Source organism: Capricornis sumatraensis, chromosome 16 (genome assembly GCF_032405125.1).
Source record: "Capricornis sumatraensis isolate serow.1 chromosome 16, serow.2, whole genome shotgun sequence".
NCBI classification, from domain to species: Eukaryota; Metazoa; Chordata; class Mammalia; order Artiodactyla; family Bovidae; genus Capricornis; species Capricornis sumatraensis.
Genome location: NC_091084.1, coordinates 20551930 through 20574062, shown reverse-complemented (window position 1 = coordinate 20574062; position 22133 = coordinate 20551930). Strand labels below are relative to the sequence as shown.

The 22133-nt window shown below is 38.2% G+C and overlaps 1 protein-coding gene across 1 annotated transcript in view; it reads right to left on the bottom strand.

Moving 5' to 3' along the window:
- The window catches only part of DDX10 (DEAD-box helicase 10), a 311316-nt gene that overhangs the window by 16742 nt on the left and 272441 nt on the right, over positions 1 to 22133 (bottom strand). Inside the window, exon 17 of the mRNA XM_068988708.1 lies at positions 14239 to 14375. Coding sequence (XP_068844809.1) covers positions 14239 to 14375 — 137 coding nt within the window. The remainder of the gene's footprint in view (positions 1 to 14238; positions 14376 to 22133) is intronic.

Below are 22133 nucleotides of genomic sequence, written 5' to 3'. Positions count from 1 at the left end.
CTGGAGAATCCCAGGGACGGGGGAGCCTCGTGGGCTGCCGTCTATGGGGTCGCACAGAGTTAGACACGACTGAAGTGACTTAACAGCAGCAGCAGAGATCTCTTCAAGAAAATCAGAGATACCAAGGGAACATTTCATGCAAAGATGGGCTTGATAAAGGACAGAAATGGTATGGACCTAACAGAAGCAGAAGATATTAAGAAGAGGTGGCAAGAATACACAGAAGAACTGCACAAAAGAGATCTTCAAGACCAAGATAATCACAATGGTGTGATCACTCACCGAGAGCCAGACATCCTGGAATATGAAGTCAAGTGGGCCTTAGGAAGCATCACTACGAACAAAGCTAGTGGAGGTGATGGAATTCCAGTTGAGCTATTTCAAATCCTGAAAGATGATGCTGTGAAAGTGCTGCACTCAATATGCCAGCAAATTTGGAAAACTCAGCAGTGCCCACAGGACTGGAAAAGGTCAGTTTTCATTCCAGTCCCAAAGAAAGGCAATGCCAAAGAATGCTCAAACTACCGCACAACTGCACTCATCTCACACGCTAGTAAAGTAATGCTTAAAATTCTCCAAGCCGGGCTTCAGCAATACGTGAACCGTGAACTTCCAGATGTTCAAGCTGGTTTTAGAAAAGGCAGAGGAACCAGAGATCAAATTGCCAACATCCACTGGATCATGGAAAAAGCAAGAGAGTTCAAGAAAAACATCTATTTTTGCTTTATTGACTATGCCAAAGCCTTTGACTGTGTGGATCACAATAAACTGTGGAAAATTCTGAAAGAGATGGGAATACCAGACCACTTGGCCTGCCTCTTGAGAAACCTGTTGCAGGTCAGGAAGCAACAGTTAGAACTGGACATGGAACAACAGACTGGTTCCAAATAGGAAAAGGAGTACGTCAAGGTTGTATATTGTCACCCTGCTTATTTAACTTATATGCAGACTACATCATGAGAAACGCTGGGCTGGAGGAAGCACAAGCTGGAATCAAGATTGCCGGGAGAAATATCAGTAACCTCAGATATGCAATGACACCACTCTTATGGCAGGAAGTGAAAAAGAACTAAAGAACCTCTTGATAAAAGTGAAAGAGGAGAGTGAAAAAGTTGGCTTAAAACTCAACATTCAGAAAACGAAGATCATGGCATCTGGTCCCATCACTTCATGGCAAATAGATGGGGAAACAGTGGAAACAGTGGCTGACTTTATTTTTGGGGGCTCCAAAATTACTGCAGATGGTAACTGCAGCCATGAAATTAAAAGATGCTTACTCCTTGGAAGGAAAGTTATGACCAAACTAGATAGCGTATCCAAAAGCAGAGATATTACTTTGCCAACAAAGGTCTGTCTAGTCAAGGCTATGGTTTTTCCAGTGGTCATGTATGGATGTGAGAGTTGGACCATAAAGAAAGCTGAGCACTGAAGAATTGATGCTTTTGAACTGTGGTGTTGGAAAAGACTCTTGAGGGTCCCTTGGACTGCAAGGAGATCCAACCATTCCATCCTAATGGAGATCAGTCCTGGGTTTTCATTGGAGGGACTGATGTTGAAGCTGAGACTCCAATACTTTGGCCACCTGATGCTAAGAGCTGACTCATTGGAAAAGTCCCTGATGCTGGGAAAGATTGAGGGCAGGAGGAGAAGGGGATGACAGGATGAGATGGTTGGATGGCATCACCGACTTGATGGACATGGGTTTGGGTGGAGTGCGGGAGCTGGTGATGGACAGGGAGGCCTGGCGTGCTGTGGTTCATGGGTTCGCAAAGAGTCGGACACGACTGAGCAACTGAAGTGAACTGAGCTGAACTGAATGCACGGTAAATGCGCTGTAAATATTATAGTTTTTCCAACTATCAACTATCTTCTCTCTCTCTTTTTAAAATTGAAGAATAGTTGATTTACAGTATTATGTTAGTTTCAGGTATATAACACAGTAATTCAGTACATAGGTTGTACTCGATTTAAACTTACTTTAAAATAATGACTATATTTCCCTGTGGTATACAATATATCATCATTTCTTATTTATATTATACCTGGTAGTTAGTATGTCTTAATCCCATACTCCTATCTTGACCCTCCCCGCCTCTTCCCACTGGTAATTCCTAGTGGTAACCACTAGTTTGTTTTATTTATCTGTGAGTCTGTTTCTGTTTTGCTATATACATTCATTTCTTTTTTAGACTCAATATATAAATGATGACATATACAGTATCTGTCTTTCTCTGACTTACTTCACTAAGCATAATACTCTCTAGACAATGTCAAGGTCTACTGACATTACTGCAAATGCCAGTAACTCATTCATTTTTATGGCTAAGTAACATGTAACTGTTCAGTTCTGTTGACAACAGGAAAGGCTGTGGGGGACAGGGGCAAGGGATACATAAAAACTCCACTTTTCATTCAATTTCTACTGTAAAAACTAAGGTTGCTACAGAAATGATATGTACATAGTTAATAAGAAAAAGATTTGCATAGTTTGAAAGAGCTGATACACCATCAACACATTATAACCTAAATAGTTAAACATAAAAATACATTCAAGTTTTCTCCCTTATCCTCAGTGAATGACATGCTGCTTTAACTAATAATCTACGTCTTAGGTTATGAGTACGTAACCTAGGCCTTTCTAAGTCTTTCACTGGTGTACTCAGTCCATCCTAACATCCTCCTCCTGTCCTCATATACTTCATGCTGGCATACACCATTCTAACAAGCTGCCACTCTGTGGACTAGAAGAGCAGCTGCTTCTCACCCTCATCACCCTCTATCAAACCAATTAGACTCACAGTCAGGATAGACACATGGGTGAAGGATGATGGAGTGAAAAAAGGGAATCTCTGGCAGCCATAAAATTATAGAGATGCTTTTAAGATAAATATTTAAATTTTAATAACTGTACAAGCAATTCATGGTTAGAATGTTAGGATGAATGATTTCCTCTATCCTAAAGAGAAGGCTTTCAATAATTCTTCATGTCTCTCTTCAGAGAGGTTATTCCTAACCACTTTATATAAAGCAAACTCTCCCAATTCCTCTCATTATCCTACATTTATCACTTTCATGGCCCTTATCATCATCTCTTCTCTTTACATTCCCTCACTGGAATATAAGCTTTATGAGGACTGGATCCAATATTTCTCTTGCTCTATGCCAAGTATTTAGTAAACTTTCAGTATGCTTAATTCCTGAATAATGAAAACACTGAGGAAGAAAAATAGACAAGTAAAGACATTTCCCACATTCCAGGCTGGTAATACAGACTCTTCATCCATACACTGAATAGGATATTTTAATGACATCATTTTCATTATATCACACAGCACTAGTCTGTAGGATAGTTCTGTAGTGAAAATAGGGGTCTGCCATGTTGTGTTTATGGGGTGTAATAAATGATTTTTTTTCTTAATGAAAGATTTTGAGGAGGAGGAAAGCAGAAAGTTGATATCCCAGAAGATATCCTATTCTTAGAAGAGTATACACTTATTTAAAAACTCTGGCCATAGTTTTGTTTTTAGTAGTTAAAAATGATTATATTAATGACTCTATTACATATCATACTCTGCTTTCTTCTTACTTTAATTAGATCTTCCTGGTAACCCTGCAAGGTAAGAATTATCATCATTCAATTGATGAAGAAAACTGAAGGTCAGAGAGATTAAGTAAACTAACTTGGTATGGCCTACAACTTGTAAAAGAAATGAACATTCAAACTTAGGTCGGTCTACCTGACTCCAGAAGTCACAATTTTTCCCATAGGGTAAAATAGCCTGCCTTTGTTCCAACACAGACTTAATTTCATAAAACTCCTACTTCTCTGCATGTTGCTAAGTTTCAGATATGGAATGAACATCCATATTCCAAACTGTATGCAGTGGTGCCCATGGGAAAGTCATTCAGTTTCTTGGTTCACAGCATGCATGCATGTGTGCTAAGTTGCTCGAGTTGTGGTCGACTCTGCGAGCCACTGGACTGCAGCCTGCCTGGCTCCTCTTTTCATGGAATTCTCCAGGGGCAAGAATGCTGGAGTGGGTTGCCGTGCCCTCCTCCAGGGGATCTTCCCAACCCAAGGACTGAATCCGTGTCTCCTACAGGCAGGTTCTTTACCACTAGAGCTACCCAGGAAGCCTGGTTCATAAAACCTCATGTAATTTGTATCTTAGACCTGCTCAAGCAACTATTTCTGTAATAAAGATGCTTCTGAGACCATTCTCTGAGGAACAGACATAGAGACATAGTTTAAATTCCCAAGTATTAATACTTAAAAGCAGAAGGATGGAGTTTGATTCATTGATATAATATTTTTTCATGTAGAGGAAACTACCATGTCTTATTTGGCTTGCTTTTAAAAAAAATTCTCCCTCTGGCCCTTAGGTAGCTTTAGTCAATAGTTGTAACAGATATAGAAAGGGATGGAACATTCCAACAAGAAGAATGTAATCATCAGTACTTGCCATGAATAGAAAGGCTACTGACTGTTAAATAGTTTACTTTAAATAAGTGATGTGAGCATACTTTAAATAAATAATGTGTAAGTGAACTCCAATACAAGAGATGAGAACATTCTCTGTAACCTGGAAACCACATTCCCTGGCCTACAGGGCCTGAACTTAGAACTGCTACTCCAAGCCTCAAGAACATTCCAAGTGCTGTCTGATATGACTGTGGCCAAAACATCAAAGAAGGAAAGATTTGTTGGGAAAACCTTTCTTCAGCTTCTTCCCTGGTATACTAGGGCTTTACAGAAACACAATATAATCCCTAAACTTTCAAGGACACTTGGTTCCAATAATTAAGTTACAAAATGGTAACCATAATCACTTGGAATTCTGTAAGCCTGACACTGGAAGAGACTGTGCCGCCAGAAAGCATCATGATGCTGAATGTGAGAGCTCCTAACTTCTGTGGCAGCTGTATTTGTTCATGTACAATTAGGGCTGTGCAAGTTGGTGTGTGTTACATCATAAAATGGAGGATCAACATCGCCATACAAGCCTATTCAGACATCTAAAAAAAGCCAGGATAAGCTGGAAGAAAGCACGCTCCTTCTACAGTCTCTGTACAGCTTTTCAACCTCATGCTTTTCTTCTCTTTTTTGGAATGCACACAAGAAATTAGGTGAAACTGCATACTGATCTAGCCGCAAGGAAGCTGAGGACAGGGAGAATTCACTCACACAGAAATCTGTGGGTGTCCTTTTACAACATGCTGCCAAATAGTGTGTGGAAAGCTACCAGAGTTCAGCATTTGAATGTTCACTTGCCCTTATTTATATAAAACTCACCTTCTTGCATTCATATCAGTAAATGTAGCCTCGACTTCTTCTTCAAGAATTTTAAGCTAATAATACATGACCTTGGGACCATTAAAAAATTCTCAGAAATCTTTATACCTATCTTTAAATATTGGCACTCTGGTATTCAAATATAGTGCCAGACTTTTCCTCTTATCATAAAATTTCATTTACAAGGCCATGGCAAGAGTCCTAATGAAGATTAATTACTTCAGTACATTCAATAAAATCTGCCCAGCTTCTTTCTGATGGTGAAGGCTACTGTATATAGAAATGGAACTGAAAATGTCTCATGTCCTTAATGTCTCTTTTCTAGCTGCTTAGTACTAGAAACAGATTTGCAAAAACAATTTAGTCAAAGAAAATACTGATTGGCTCTGCATTCATTAAAATATAACTGCAAGAGCAGAAGATATCCTCTTAGATCAGAATTCTAATGATCAGAAAAGGTTGGGGATTGTGAGAGGGCAACAGCAGGCAGGGGATTGCAATCACATGTACATGTTCCCTTCTAAAAAATACACAAACATCATTTGAGATGGGCAAAAAGTTTGGTTCCCCCATCTCACAATAAACATGTGTGAGATTCCCCTAAAATTCATCCATCAAGTCCAGGTTAAGAACCTCTGCTCTGTTGGAACTTAGAAGACATACATAATGATTTCTCTTCTCCCAGATTAAAAAAAGTTTAAACATTCACACGAGTTCAGTTTATATTATGGATTTATTTTGCTACTAATCTGTATGTAAAACATTTCTGCTCCCCAAAAGCACATTAGCTTTTCTCCTCAAACTACTTTCACTGATTAGTTTTTAATATTCATAATCATCATCTACCCAATCATGTCCCCAGTGTTCTAACTATCTGGCGAAATTAAGTTTTACACTTTCATCTTACTCTTCATTAGTCCTTCAAATGATTTTAAGAGAGAGAAAACCCAATGTTCAACAAAATTATCCATTAAAGAATTACTTACAATAGCAAAAACAAAACGAACCAAATAACAAGAAACAAAAAACTTAAAATGAATACAACCTAAAATTTTAAAAGAGGAATGGATAAGGAAAATGATGTAATATAGTCATTGACATTAATGTATTCTACATGAAGCACTGTGAAATGAAAAAAAGGGTGGCATCACTCTCAAGGATGGTCCTAAGAAAGCATCATTTTCAACAGTCTTTTCAGTGAAAGCAAAGCTGCCATACATCATCATCAGGGCAGAAATCAAGAGAACCCTTTGAGGTGTTTCATCACCCTTGAGAGATGGTTCATTCTGGTCTCATGGCATCCTCAGCCATTCATCCAACTTCTTAGAGATCCTAGCGCTTCTGAAACATAGCAAACCTACCACTGTCATTGAGTAACAGTTATTCAATGGTGGCTAAATGACAGAGGAGTAGAACGCACAGGGTAAAACCTGAGAGTTTTATTTAGTACACTGTTTCTAGCTTCGGGCTTCCCTGGTGGCTCAGCTGGTAAAGAATCCACCTGCAACGTAGAAGACCTGGGTTCAATCCCTGGGTTGGAAAGATCCCCTGGAGAAGGGAACAGCTACCCACTCCAGTATTCTGGTCTGGAGAATTTCACGGACTGTATAGCTCATGGGGTAACAAAGAGTTGGACACGGCTGAGCGACTTTCACTTTCATGCTTCTGCTCAATAATTGTAGAAACAAGTAAGGTCAAACTGGGAGCTTCTTAAATACTGTATTTTTAAAAATATGTCTTCCCTTTCCCAACTCTAATCCAAGAAAATAACATCTTCCCTTCCTCAGTGGGTAGCAACCTTTCCCTTAAGAGTCTGAAGACAAAAAAATACTGCCTTCCCATCCCCTACACCCTGCTTACTCCCTGCCTCCCTGCTATCCTAACAGTCTGCCTTGGAAGTTTCTCCATTCATGCTTTACATCACAACAGGATATGCTTTTGTTTCAGGGCAATGGCAAAAGGGAGAAAGACAAAAGGAATAAAATTTAAAGAAAGTCAAGTAAATTAACTCATCATTCATAACGTACTAAGTTATGATACAAGCTCTATGAAATCTGATAGGTAGTGAACTTTGTATTTCACAAAGAAGAGATGATTGAGATTTTCTCTTGAAAGTTGCTAGGCATATTGGATATACCTCCTGAAGTTGAAAAGAATAAAAGGAAAGAATGGCAGTCACATAATGAAGTCATTAATAATATCATTAAATTGAGCCAACTTCTTTCCATATCTACCACCCACATCTAGATTCACCAGTGAATAGTGGTTCAAGTAAGTGAAAACTATAGCCAATCCTATTTAACAATCACCTAGACACTGAGTAAGAAAAAAAATCCCTTCAAAAATCATCCTCTATATTTAGCACTTATGATTCCACCAATTTATATAAAATATATAATGTGCAACACCCAGCCCCAACTAAAACCAGTGAAGAAAGGAAAATGCTTTCTGGGAATTTTCCTTCTCCCCAAATTTATCTTTGATGTATACATATTTCTTTTCCAGGTAAAAAAGTCTCCCACATATAAAGAAAGCTGACTGTAAAGTCTTGGAAGGGTATTTGCTGGGCAAAATTTACTCAAGAGTTATCACAGAACAACAGTAAGAGAAACCACACAGATTAAAGTAGTACATCTCCTTCAAGTAAGAGAAAACTTTTAAAGATGGGCAAGTTCACTCAGAAAGCTAGCATAAAACAGATTTTTAAAACAAAACAAAACCCTCAACAAATGGGAAAAAAAAAAACCAGACAAAAATCCTTGATCAGCCTTTTCATTTAGAGCTGTGTCAGATTAAGGAAAAAGAATAGCTAATTATATTAGATGTGAAAATTTACCTTGTACAAGAAAAGGTATCAATCCATATAAAGGTTTTTATGTCTAAATTATGCCAACAGTCTCACTAGAAATTACACATGTGAGAGATCTTAGACCACCTAAAATAATCTACCAAATACCCTACCACATAACAATATAAAGCAATCTGCCTTAGCCAGAGACTGTGGTCTGTGAAGAAAACATTGACACAATGCAATCTAATCACACACTTTTTCGGTTTCCCTTTTTTGTTTGAAAAATGTTAAGATTATAAATATTAAAAACTTAATTTGACTGGATAATGAATATCTGGAACATCCAGCTGCTTCTTTTCCTTAGTATTCAATACTTTACAAATTTTCACATCATTAGCAATCCACATGAAGATGGCCATAAACCAAACATGATTAATGCTACAAGATATACAAAAATTAATCTTATATTACATGCTCAGAACCAAATTTCTCTCAGCTTGTGAGCCACAGTTAAAAGGAACACGTGTATTAACAGAAGAGTTTAACTGGAATATGGTTAAAGTTACTTGTCTCACTTCAAAGGCCTTTCAGTTCAGTTCAGTCACTCAGTTGTGTCCAGCTCTTTGTGACCCCATGGACTGTAGCACGCCAGGCCTCCCTGTCCATCACCAACTCCTGGAGTTTACCCAAACTCATGTTCATTGAGTCGGTGATGCCATCCAACCATCTCACCCTCTGTTGTCCCATTCTCCTCTCGCCCTCAATCTTTCCCCGCATCAGGGTCTTTTCAAAAGAGTCAGCTCTTCGCATCAGGTGGCCAAAGTACTGGAGTTTCAGCTTCAACATCAGTCCTTCCAATGAACACCTAGGACTGATCTCCTTTAGGATGGGCTGGTTGGATCTCCTTGCAGTCCAAGAGACTCTCAAGAGTCTTCTCCAACACCACAGTTCAAAAGTATTAATTCTTCTGTGCTCAGCTTTCTTTATAAGGCAATTTACCCTTCTCCCTGCTCTTATATAACTTAAACTCAATTCAGGTTTGGCTGAGCCATCACGCCCTTCAGGAAGCTGTTTCTAGTTTGCCAAGCCCAAGACTTAGGCACATCATTTTCAGGCTTACCTACTCCTTTCCTCATCACCTCTGTCAATGCACAAATCACAGTACTTAACCAACATGCTGGTTTGTAATTGCTTGCTTATCCATCTGTAACCTCCACTGAACTAAAAGCTCTGTCAAAGCTCAGAAGGTATTTTTTCTGCTTAATGTTTTATCCTCTGTACCTACACTATGCCTGGCACAGGATAGGTACAAAAAATATTCTCAGTTGAAAGAATGGATGGAGGAAATGTGACAAGAAGCCAGAGATTACAGATCAAGAAGATATTTTTAACTCTTAAGCAATCAGGATGTGATTTAAATAAAGCAGAAAGTTCTTTCTGCAGCTCTTAGCATCACATATAGAAGCTTGTCAAAATGTTTATTGTTAAAGCAGTATAACTCTATGGACTATTCTGAAGATAAAAAAGTGAAAAATCATTTATAAATACAAAGATAATTGCATGCAATATTTGAGGTCTTATGTCCTCAAAAAGTATTAAAAAGTCTATATCAAAACTCACTGGAGATAAGAATACATGATTCCATGTAATTCCCAGAAGACTAATGAATTCTCTGATGTCACAAAGTCCACAGCAACAAAGAGCCAGGTTTTCTACCAAATTGTTCTATTTTTAATAACAATAACAACAAGAAATCCTAACATTTTATACTAATTCTACCTATGCTAATTTCATAGAAGGAATCAGAAATGAAAACCACAGAGTAAAACACAGCCTAGACCAACTGTAAGATGGAAGAAGATAAGAAAAGAAACCAGAGAACATCAAAGCAAGCTCTCTCTTCCTTACCTAGTGTTAAAAACAGCACACAAAAGTTTAGAGCTGCCAACGGAGTTCAGGCATCTGCTACTGACTAACCAGCTGACATTCTTCTATACAACGGGTAGATTACCCACTCCCTGTATTTCATAGCTCTGTTTCTGTGGATAAATGGAGCTATTAACAGCAGCATTTATTTTCAAAATCCCTTAAAAGGAACTAATGGTCATATAATTGACCATACTATAAGCAAGACACCTTTTTGTCATGCGAATTTAAAGGAGTTGATTCATATATCAGAATCTCTTTTGAATTTCAGTGATAGAAATGACAATTCTGATAATTCTAGAGAGGGTTAAGGAGGGTTTAAATTCTACTGTGGCTAAATACCAAGCTGAGAAGGACAGACGTACAAACTCTTTAAAATTCTATCAGATCTTTCTGAAGAGGAATTATTGATCCCAAGGTCAGTGGTCCTCCACTAAATCTGGCTCTCCTTTGCCTGTTTCCTACAAGTGTCTTTCCATGTAGAGAGGCCAAATCATTACTTGAGCTGAATATCTATGGGTGTCACCAAAGTGAAGGTAAAACAAATACACAAAGGGAACTTTCAAAGAAATTAGCTTGTACTATTTAGTTTGGGACTAAAAGCCACTTTCTAACTGGTATATCCAGTCCCATACAAACTCGTATCTGAAAGTGATAATTAATATCCGGAGAACAGTGGCAGTGAGGGTGACCAAGAGGCGGGAACACTAGCTGTTGCTGCAATTATTGAGTAGAAGCTAGAAACTGTGAACCAAATAAACCCAGTGAACAGCCAGGAGGATGGTCTAAAGCTAACGTCACAAAATCTTAGCATTTAGTCATATTCACGAGAGGCAAAGAAACAAAGATGTAGCAAAACTGAACAATACAGGGAGATTGTATTGGTGCTATCATTATGCATAGCAGAAGCAATTACTACTGTCAAAATTCTAGTGTATGGTGAATTTACTTGTGAATACCTTCTCTTATTTAAAACAATGTGGTTTTAGTTTACATGTATCTTTATTCATTGCCACTAAAGTAATTTCAAGAGAGAAGAGAAAATGAGAGTTTAAGTTTCAGATATGGACTATTACTTACAAATTACCCTAAACCTTGCCCTCTAGGCTAGGAATGGAAAACAGGTTTAATCTTGTATACTGATCCCAACTGATTGATAGCCCTGTCTGACAAGGACTGCTAGGGCTAAATGGACAGAATACAAAGCCTACCTTGGATGAGGGATTGGGCAATTAAGGCGCTAGTAATATGTTCTGCTATTCTGGGGTTTAGTCCAGTAGTTGTCCAAATGTGAGAGAATTTCCTCCTCAAAGGATATCTGGCAATGTCTGAAAATAATTCTTATCTCAGCTGAGGAGGTGCTGGTGGTAGAGGATGATGCTAAACAGTCTACAGCTACCCCAAACCCCTCAAAACAAAGAATCATCTGGGCCACAATGTCAGTAGTGCTAAGGCTGGGAAACCATGGTCCAGTCAAATCCATCCTATGATTAGTCCATGGATCAGATCTTCAGTCAAATAACATTACATTTGTCTCAATATAGTTTTCCTGAGCTATCTCTCCTAATGCCTGAGTAATTCTATATAAGCCGATTGGAGTCTTAGAACCAAGGAATCAATTTGATTCAGGCAGATCACACTGATCTGTCCTTAACTTGTACTGTGATCACAGACAAATTATTTTATCTTTTGAAAGCTTGTTTTTTTCATTTGAGAGGAAGAGGTTGGACTAGACAATTACTGTGCTCATACAAAAGATGAAACTGCTAGGAAGCCCCTAAATGCACTAATGGAATAAAGACCTTGTTAATATTCTTTTCAACAAAAGATAATTTCTCTTTGGCCTAAAACCAACGTTTTCAATTCCTTTCAATCTCTGCTAGTGTAGTTACCAGTTATGCCGGCACTTAAAACTATTTTAATTTTTACATAATGCTTAAATATTTCCAATCTGGGGCTTTCCTGGTGGTGCAGTGGTAAAGAATCCACCTGCCAACACAGGAGATATGAGTTTGATCCCTGATCCAAGACGATCCTACACACCATGAACCAACTAAACCTGTGTACCACAACTAGTTCTCTAAAGCCCAGGAACCACACTGTTGAATCCTGTGCACCCTAGAGCCTGTACTCCACAACAAGGGAAGCCACCGCAGTGAAAAACCCATGCACTGCAATGAAGAGTAGCTCCTGCTCATGGCGACTAGAGAAAAGCCCGCACAGCAGTGAAGACTGAGCACAGCCAAAAATAAACACATACAATAATAAAAAATATTTCCCATCTAAACCTTTGCCACTGAATTAGACGCTCTGGCATCTCTCAAGGTATTTCTACTGTCTTTGTCCATCATCATTACACTATCTGAACTTGGCTTCTTCCAGTTCTCCAACAACATATTCTGTCATTTGTCTCATTTAAGTTGTATGGGCTGCCGTCTAAGGGGTCACACAGAGTCGGACACAACTGAAGCGACTTAGCAGCAGCAGTACAGTTGCTTATCATTATACTTCTCTCTTTTACTCTATAAATCTCCTTCCTCAATTAATTAATCAATGAAACTATTTCAGGGCCTTTCTCTCTGCCTATTACATTAATGTTGGAGAGATGAGTAAAGGCTGGAGCTGAATGTGTTGATATAAAAAGAGTTTCTGGCTTCAAAGCATTTACAGACTAATTAAAAGGATGAAACATGTGAAACTATTAGAGAAGAAGTCATATTAACTAGGAGGTAGCAGAGAAATGTCACTAAGAGGGTAAGAAATGCCAAAAGAATGAAACGAAATGTCTGCTGTCTGAAGATTAAGGACAACTCAGAAGCTACCAAAAATGTTAGAAAAAAATCCTTACAAATCAGATACAGAAGGATTGCTGTCATCTTACCAATGACTTCAAAAGTTGGCCCTATGTTTTCAAGTTATGTTAGAGAGATATGGAAAACATCGCCAAATAACAAACTATAAGAACCAATTAAATTTCTCTTCAGAGAGAAAAATTACACAGAGCATTTGGAAGTTACTGATATAAAGTCATGTGTGTTAAAACCCCACCTATCGAAATGGAGATCCCAGAAATTACTCTGAAAGAGGGGCATTTATATAAGAATAAAAAGGGCAACAAATTTAACCATACTGATAGCTCATCAAGGTCTGGACATGTGTACCAAGAAACTCTGAAGCAGAATACAGGTATTTACTCTTAGAGGTCAATTTCTAAAGATTAACATTATGCTCTGGACCTAAATTATTTAACCCTTATAATTTACATATTTTTTCTAAATCCTAACAAACTGTTTTCACCTGTGATGCTTCTTGGGTTAGGAATGCTATTATATCCATAACCTAGTGGTCTAACAGTAAAAATCTCAAGTTTCTGGCATCACATGGGAAGACTGTGTTTTGGATGGGTCATTTTCACTATTATAAAATAATTCTATGTCTAGATAAGCACAAGATTAAAATAAAGGGTAAATGAAATGATCTCACCATAGCATTTCCCTAAGGGGATAATCTTTTTGAGACCTCTTCATAATGCTTAAAGCCAGATTATAGCTCTTTGGGGCCTATTTTTTTCAACTCCAAACTTTTCAGACTAGCACTTGAGGGGTTCCAACCAGTTTCCTCTCCCCTTCAATCACATTAACTTCATCCAGCATTAGTATCCTCCTTGTGCCTAATAGGCTCATTGATTTAGAATGTCCATGCAGCTCAATATTCTCAAGTTTTAAATCAACAGAATTTCAATATAACCTAATACATCATACTCTGAAAACAAGTGCTGAGCAGGTCATTCAATTCATTCCATTTCTGCTATTGGTATGGCAACAAATAAGTAAACATTTGAGAGAGGGCTATTTACATATGAGTCTTCCATTATTTTATGTGTTTCTTACTTTTATATCAAAGAATGTTATTTAAAAATTCAGAGATAATTTTTAACAATAATCTCATCAGTCAATCAAAATAAAATCTTATCTCTGTTTGCAATAAATATATCCTAGTGGATCAAATACTTAAGCATAAAGATTCAAAAAGAGAGAGAAGAAAAGAATAGAACAAAAAAAGATACAACTCTTTATCACCCATATATCTGTTAAACAGGTATTACAGGAACAGTAGAAGGGCCTCTAAAACAATGAGAAGAGCATGAGATGTTTGTCTCCATACATCTTTTGAATTTATTAAAAGGAGAAGATTCCTATTCTTAATGCTACCAACAGTAAAAACATACCTGATTTTATTTTCCATATCTTCACTATCTGACTCTTCAGAGCTTCTGTACTTATCTGGATCTGGAAGTGTGCTTGGATCAAATCCATCATTATCATCATCGCTCCAATCCAGAAAGGCTTCCTCTTCATCTCTAGCCTAAGAGAACACAAGGAAAACTGTGGTTTAAGAAAACAGCTGATAAATAATCAGGTCTTATTTCTAGCCCCAAATAAATACCGCTAATTGAGATCCTCAAATTAGAAGTCTTCTATTCTGGTGAAGGCCTCTACGTGACTTTCAGAACCATAATCATTTGCATTGAGGGAAAAAACTCACACCATTTCAAAAGTAAAACAAAATATAGTTCAAAAAGTAAATCATTATTAAGTCCCTTATATGCAACATAGGAAAAATTTGACAGTTTAATTACTTCCAAGTTACTCAACTATCAAAGAAATAAAAGTATAAAGTAAATCTGTTTTAGTGCTCCTGTTCACTATGCAAATTTTAAGGCTACCAAAAATATTAGGTAAAGATATAAAAAGCCAAATGAAAGCATACAAGAACATTTTCCTGATAATTTTATAACCACAATAAGCCTGAAAATGACAATCAAATCTTTACAAGCTCATTAATAGTAAGGGACCTTCTAAATTCAAAGTAAGTATACAAAGTCACTAAGAATGATGAAAAAAAATAGGATGAATACCAAGATACAGAAAGTTGAAACTATCCAGTTTCATAGTTTCATGTAAGTAGGTAGGTAGGTAGGATTTTTTTACTTTGTTCTGCAATGGTTTATTTTTGTCAAAGACCAAAGTAATGCAAAACTAAAATAAATTTACTACACATTTTATGTAATGAACATCCCTTATAACAAATTTATCTTTGGTGGATTGGTTTTGTCACCTGGTAGATAAGAAATACAAACAAACATTGTCACGTGCATTTAACAGATTATAAGCAGTAAGCAGGACTAAAAAACAATTCTGGATGAATTTCTGTTAGTGGATACACTTTATAAATTTTCTTCACACCATATGATTCAATGATTCTTTGATTTCAAATGTTTATTGTTCTTTCCCAGAAACTGAATAACAACTCAGAATATCACGGCTATTGACTGTGTAGGCCTCTACTGAAGCCTGAAATCTGCTAACACTTTTTGAACAGCTTTCCCTTGATAACCTCTAAACATAACGAAAGGCGGTAGAAGTAAAGAAAATAAGGATTAGTCACCACTGCAAAAGTTCCTTATTGCTTTCCTGGTAAAATTTCCTGCTAAAAATAAAGGGTCTGGAAACAAGTATCAAAAGGGAAAAAGAAAAGGCTGCCCTTAGAGGCAGTAAGCAGGACACTCAACAAAATACTACTATATGGTCCACTTGAAAATAATCAAGGATATCAACAAAAATTGAATGTCATCATGTACTGAAGAACACTAATCTCCCAAGTTACAAGATATTCCAATTTTCCAGTCTGATGCTCTCAAAGGAATCTGCTATCGAAAAGCTGCAGATAGAGAATTACCAAAGTTTTGTGTTGGCCAAAAAATTGGTTTGGGTTTTCTGAACAAACTATTTGGTCATCCCAATAAATCTTAAGCTTTTTTGGTCCAAAGAGCTTGTGTTAATGTGGATTATATCTAATATCATTTACTGTATAAGAAGTTTAAACTCAGAATTTTAAAAAATTCATTAACTTAAAAGCAATAATAATAAACTCTGTATCACTGTATATTAACACATGTTAACACAGTGTTTTATGAAAATAGCTACAAATTCCAAAACAAAAGAACTATGTTTTACATTTTAAACGAATCTCTTAATGTCTGGCTCAGAAGAAGGTATTGGATTCTTATACCTGCTTTTGCATTCAATATGTTGTTCTGGTTGAAATATATGCAGAAAATTCAGTCTCTCAGAGATGGGAAGGGGAAAATTCATTTAATAGCCTTTTTAAAAGACAGAGAGTTCCAGAAAAACATCTATTTCTGCTTTATTGACTATGCCAAAGCCTTTGACTGTGTGGATCACAATAAACTGTGGAAAATTCTGAAAGAGATGGGAATACCAGACCACCTGACCTGCCTCTTGAGAAACCTGTATGCAGGTTAGGAAGCAACAGTTAGAACTGGACATGGAACAACAGACTGGTTCCAAATAGGAAAAGGAGTACGTTAAGGCCGTATACCGTCGCTCTGCTTATTTAACATATGCAGAGTACATCATGAGAAATGCTGGGCTGGAAGAAGCACAAGCTGGAATGAAGATTGCTGGGAGAAATATCTAACCTCAGATATGCAGATGACACCACCCTTATGGCAGAAAGTGAAGAGGAACTAATATATAAACAGCGTTTACCTCTCTCAGGACGCTTCCATGAGAGAGACACATCTATCCCTTGCAGATGGCTGTGACATGTCAGTCTGTTTGAACATCTCAGCTGGAAACCCATTGCTCTAAGTAAAAGGGAAGTATTACAGGATCCTTAAATACTCAAATACAGGAGACTAAAATTGGTACCTTATAGATGCTGCACTCTGGCAGCAATGGGAGGGGAGGGTGGAGGGTATCAGATCTGAAGGTAGGATATCAGCTTAAAACTACCGATACAATAATCCAGGTAAGGCAAGGGATTCAGTGAAGGAAGTGGCAGTGAGATGGAGGTGGGCAATAGGTATGAAAGATTTTAAGAAGGGAGAACCAACTAGACTCTGTGGACCACATGGGTATATATAATACATTTCAGAGAATAAAAAAAAAAAAAAACGTTCATAAGCATAGTTGTACATGTTAAGTATGATCTAAGAAAGTTTAGTAAATATTATGAAGATGCTTTACAAAAAATGTCTTCCTTCAACAAGATTTTATTAAGGAGACACAGTACAGATATACTGTTAGGTACTGGGGATGTAGCAGTGAATAAGACAAGGTCTCTGCCCTGATGAATAAAATAGCTGTTCTAAGATAGTTATCCACACAAACACTAAACTGAAAGCCACATTCTTCTATTTCTGGGAAGCATCTCATCAACAATGAATTGACTTCAGAGAAGGCAATGGCACCCCACTCCAGTACTCTTGCCTGGAAAGTCCCATGGGCGGAGGAGCCTGGGAGGCTGCAGTCCATGGGGTCGCGAAGAGTCGCACACGACTGAGTGACTTCACTTTCACTTTTCATTTTCATGCATTGGAGAAGGAAATGGCAACCCACGCCAGTGTTCTTGCCTGGAGAATCCCAGGGACGGGGAAGCCTGGTGGGCTGCCGTCTATGGGGTCTCACAGAGTCGGACACGACTGAAGAGACTTAGCAGCAGCCCTGCTAAATGTTTAACAACTGGCAGAATGCAACCTGGGATCTGGGCTGTCAACATGCCTCTCTCTCTTCAGGTACTGCCAGGTTGGAAGCTGCAACAATTCCTCCCCCGCTGACTAATCACTCCCATCTCTCTTCTCCCTCCCAGCTCAAAATGAAACAAGAAGCCCTACAGTTATGCCCACATCCCACACTCCTCTTTTAAGGCTGAGAAATTAATGTAGTTCATACACACAGAGATCAGGGGCACCTCTATGAACTGACTGTTCCTGAAATAAGGAATCAATTTTAAGTAGGATGAAAATATCCAAAAGAGAAATGTAATCCAACTAGCTTTTATTTTGCTTTCAGTTTTGATGAGAAGAAGAAATACAGATCAGAAGTGCCATTCCCCTACAAATTTATGAAGTGCTCTGACATATATTACCTTACTTCATCTCCAAACTCTATGAAGTAGGAAGAAAAAGAATTATTGTTCTCATTTTCAAAATTAAGAAAATGTGATTCAGATGATTAAACAGCTTAACCAAGGTCACACAAATATGTACATATGCTAGGTCCTCTCCTATATCACCTGAATCTCAACTTTCACCAATAAAGCTTTTGAATTTACCACTTGTATAATTATTTCTTCAGAAATAAGAATATTTTATAAGCTTCAAAAGACATATAAGCTTTCTGTGTCATCTTATATGTGACCATCTCCACTCTTACTACCCTTGTCCCATATCTTTCCTCTCTGTTCTGTGGAACATTGCAACCAGCTTTCTAATCAGTCTCCCTGTAACCCTTCTTCATCTAACCACTCCAATTCTGTGTTGTCATTTGTTGCTGCTGTTCAGTCAGCCATGTTCAACTCTTTGTGACCCCATGTACTGCAGTGCATAAAACTTCTGTTAACTATTTCCCAGAGTTTGCTCAAACTCATGTCCCTTGAGTCGATGATGACATCCAACCATCTCATCCTCTGTCATCCCCTTCTCCTCCTGCCTTCAATATTTCCCAGCATCAGGGTCTTTTCCAATGACTCAGCTCTTTGCATCAGGTGGTCAAACTATTGGAGCTTCAGCTTCAGCATTGGTCCTTCCAATGAATATTCAGGGTTCATTTCCTTTAGGACTGACAGGTATCCCTGTTGTCCAAGGGACTCTCAAGAGTCTTCTCAGCACCACAGTTCAAAAGCATTAATTCTTCAGTGCTCAGTCCTCCTGATAGTCCAATTTCTCACATCGTACATGACTATTAGAAAAATCATAGCTTTGACTATACAGACCTTTGTCAGCAAAGAATACATGGTCTAGGTCCGTCATAGCTTTTCTTCCAAGGAGCAAGCATCTTTTACTTTCATGGCTGCAGTGATTTTAGAGCCCAAGAAAATGAAGTCTGTCACTGTTTCAAGTTTTTTTCCCATCTATTTGCCATGAACTGATGGGATTGGATACCATGCTTTCTTAACTGAACAATGCAAAGAAAGAGGAAAAAAATAGAATGGGAAAGACTAGAGATCTCTTCAAGAAAATCAGAGATATCAAGGGAACATTTCATGCAAAGATGGGCACAATAAAGGACAGAAATGTTATGGACCTAACGGAAACAGAAGATATTCAGAAGAGGTGGCAAGAATACACAGAAGAGCTGTACATAAAAGGTCTTAATGACCTGGATAACCACGATAGTGTGATCACTCACCTAGAGCCAGACATCCTGGAGTGTCAAGTCAAGTGCTGTCTTTAGAATTTTTTTAAAAATAAGTTTCAAAGTTGATCTTGTCTATCATCTGCTTACAACCTTTGAAGCCACACTTTCAGAACCTGGAACAAGTCAAGACCTGTCCCACCTGAGAATCTGCATACTTGCTATTTCTCTACTAGAATTTTCTTCTACTTCCTTTTGTCTGGTTTGTAGTGTTTTCTGACCCCAAACATGTGGTTTCTTTTCAATACTAAATCTTCATTATCAAATGAGTGTCTATCAATTCAACTAAATTCTGATAGTATGCAGAGTTAGCACAGATCCCATGGGTAAAGGGCTCAGTCCCACAAGACTCCATACTTCAGATGCCAGCTGCAAAATGCAGTCACCAAGCAACCTGCAATTCTACCTGGCCAACTACAAATTTAGGGATTCTCATAACGCCTCCTGAGGTCTGACAATTCTCTAGAACTCAGGAAAGCCCTTTACTTATGATTACCAGCTTATTTATTTAAAGGATATAACTCAGCAACAGCCAGATGTAAGAGATGCATAGGGTAAAGTATTTAGGGGGGATGGGGTGGAGACCTGTCATGCCTTGTACAAGTGGGTCACCTTCCCAGCATATCAAAACACTGACAAACCTGGAAATTCTCAGAATTTTGCTGTTCAAGTGTCCTTGTAACTCAACTTCCAGGCTCACCTCCTCTCATGAAAAGGGACAGGGCCAATCATGAGCTTGGTCTTTCTAATGACCAGTCTCCACTTTGAAGCAATCTAGAATCCCACCCTGAGTCACTTCACCAGCTTAAATTCAAGTATGTTGATTATGAACAACGAAAGACATTTCCATCACTTAGGAAATTTCATGGGTTAAACTTTGACTTCATTGTCAGGAACCAGGGGCAAAGATAAAATACATATTATTATACCAAACTGGTAACTTCAAGTATTCAGGTATCAGATTAAGCAATTCTAAACATCATCTAACTGCCCAAGACTGGGAGCTGACTGTGGCTCAGATCATGAACTCCTTATTACCAAATTCAGACTTAAATTGAAGAAAATAGGGAAAAACACTAGACCATTCTGGTATGCCTAAATCAAATCCTTTATGACTATACAGTGGAAGTGAGAAATAGATTTAAGGGACTAGATCTGATAGACAGAGTGCCTGATGAACTATGGATGGAGGTTCATGACACACAGGAGACAGGGATCAAGACCATCCCCATGGAAAAGAAATGCAAAAAAGCAAAATGGTTGTCTGGGGAGGCCTTACAAATAGCTGTGAAAAGAAGAGAAGCAAAAAGCAAAAGAGAAAAGGTAAGATATAAACATCTGAATGCAGAGTTCCAAAGAATAGCAAGAAGAGATAAGAAAGCCTTCCTCAGTGATCAATGCAAAGAAATAGAGGAAAAGAACAGAATGGGAAAGACTAGAGATCTCTTCAAGAAAATTAGAGATACCAAGGGAACATTTCATGCAAAGATGGGCTCAATAAAGGACAGAAATGGTATGGACCTAACAGAAGCAGAAGATATTAAGAAGAGGTGGCAAGAATACACAGAAGAACTGTACAAAAAAGATCTTGACGACCCAGATAATTAGGATAGTGTGATCACTCATCTAGAGCCAGACATCCTGGAATGTGAAGTCAAGTGGGCCTCAGGAAGCATCACTATGAACAAAGCTAGTGGAGGTGATGGAATCCCAGTTGAGCTACTTCAAATCCTGAAAGATGATGCTGTGAAAGTGCTGCACTCAATATGCCAGCAAATTTGGAAAACTCAGCAGTGGCCACAGGACTGGAAAAGATCAGTGTTCATTCCAATCCCAAAGAAAGGCAATGCCAAAGAATGCTCAAACTACTGCACAATTGCACTCATCTCACATGCTAGTAATGTAATGCTCAAAATTCTCCAAGCCAGGCCTCAGCAATACGTGAACTGTAAACTTCCAGATGTTCAAGCTGGTTTTAGAAAAGGCAGAGGAACCAGAGATCAAATTGCCAACATCCGCTGGATCATGGAAAAAGCAAGAGAGTTCAAGAAAAACATCTATTTTTGCTTTATTGACTATGCCAAAGCCTTTGACTGTGTGGATCACAATAAACTGTGAACAATTCTGAAAGAGATGGGAATAACAGACCACCTGACCTGCCTCTTGAGAAATCTGTATGCAGGTCAGGAAGCAACAGTTAGAACTGGACATGGAACAACAGACTGGTTTCAAATAGGAAAAGGAGTACGTCAAGGCTGTATATTGTCACCCTGCCTATTTAATTTATATGCAGAGTACATTATGAGAAATGCTGGGCTGGAAGAAGCACAAACTGGAATCAAGATTGCTGGGAGAAATATCAATAACCTCAGATATGCTGATGACACCACCCTTATGGCAGAAAGTGAAGAGGAACTCAAAAGCCTCTTGATGAAAGTGAAAGTGGAAAGTGAAAAAGTTGGCTTAAAGCTCAACATTCAGAAAACTAAGATCATGGCATCTGGTCCCATCACTTCATGGCAAATAGATGGGGAAACTGTGGAAACAGTGGCTGACTTTATTTTTGGGGGCTCCAAAATCACTGCAGATGGTGACTGCAGCCATGAAATTAAAAGATGCTTACTCCTTGGAAGGAACGTTAGGACCAACCTAGATAGCATATTCAAAAGCAGAGACATTACTTTGTCAACAAAGGTCCATCTAGTCAAGGCTATGGTTTTTCCAGTGGTCATGTATGGATGTGAGAGTTGGACTGCGAAGAAGGCTGAGTGCCAAAGAATTGATGCTTTTGAACTGTGGTGTTGGAGAAGACTCTTGAGAGTCCCTTGGACTGCAGGGAGATCCAACCAGTACATTCTAAAGGAGGTCAGTTCTGGGTGTTCATTGGAAGGACTGATGCTAA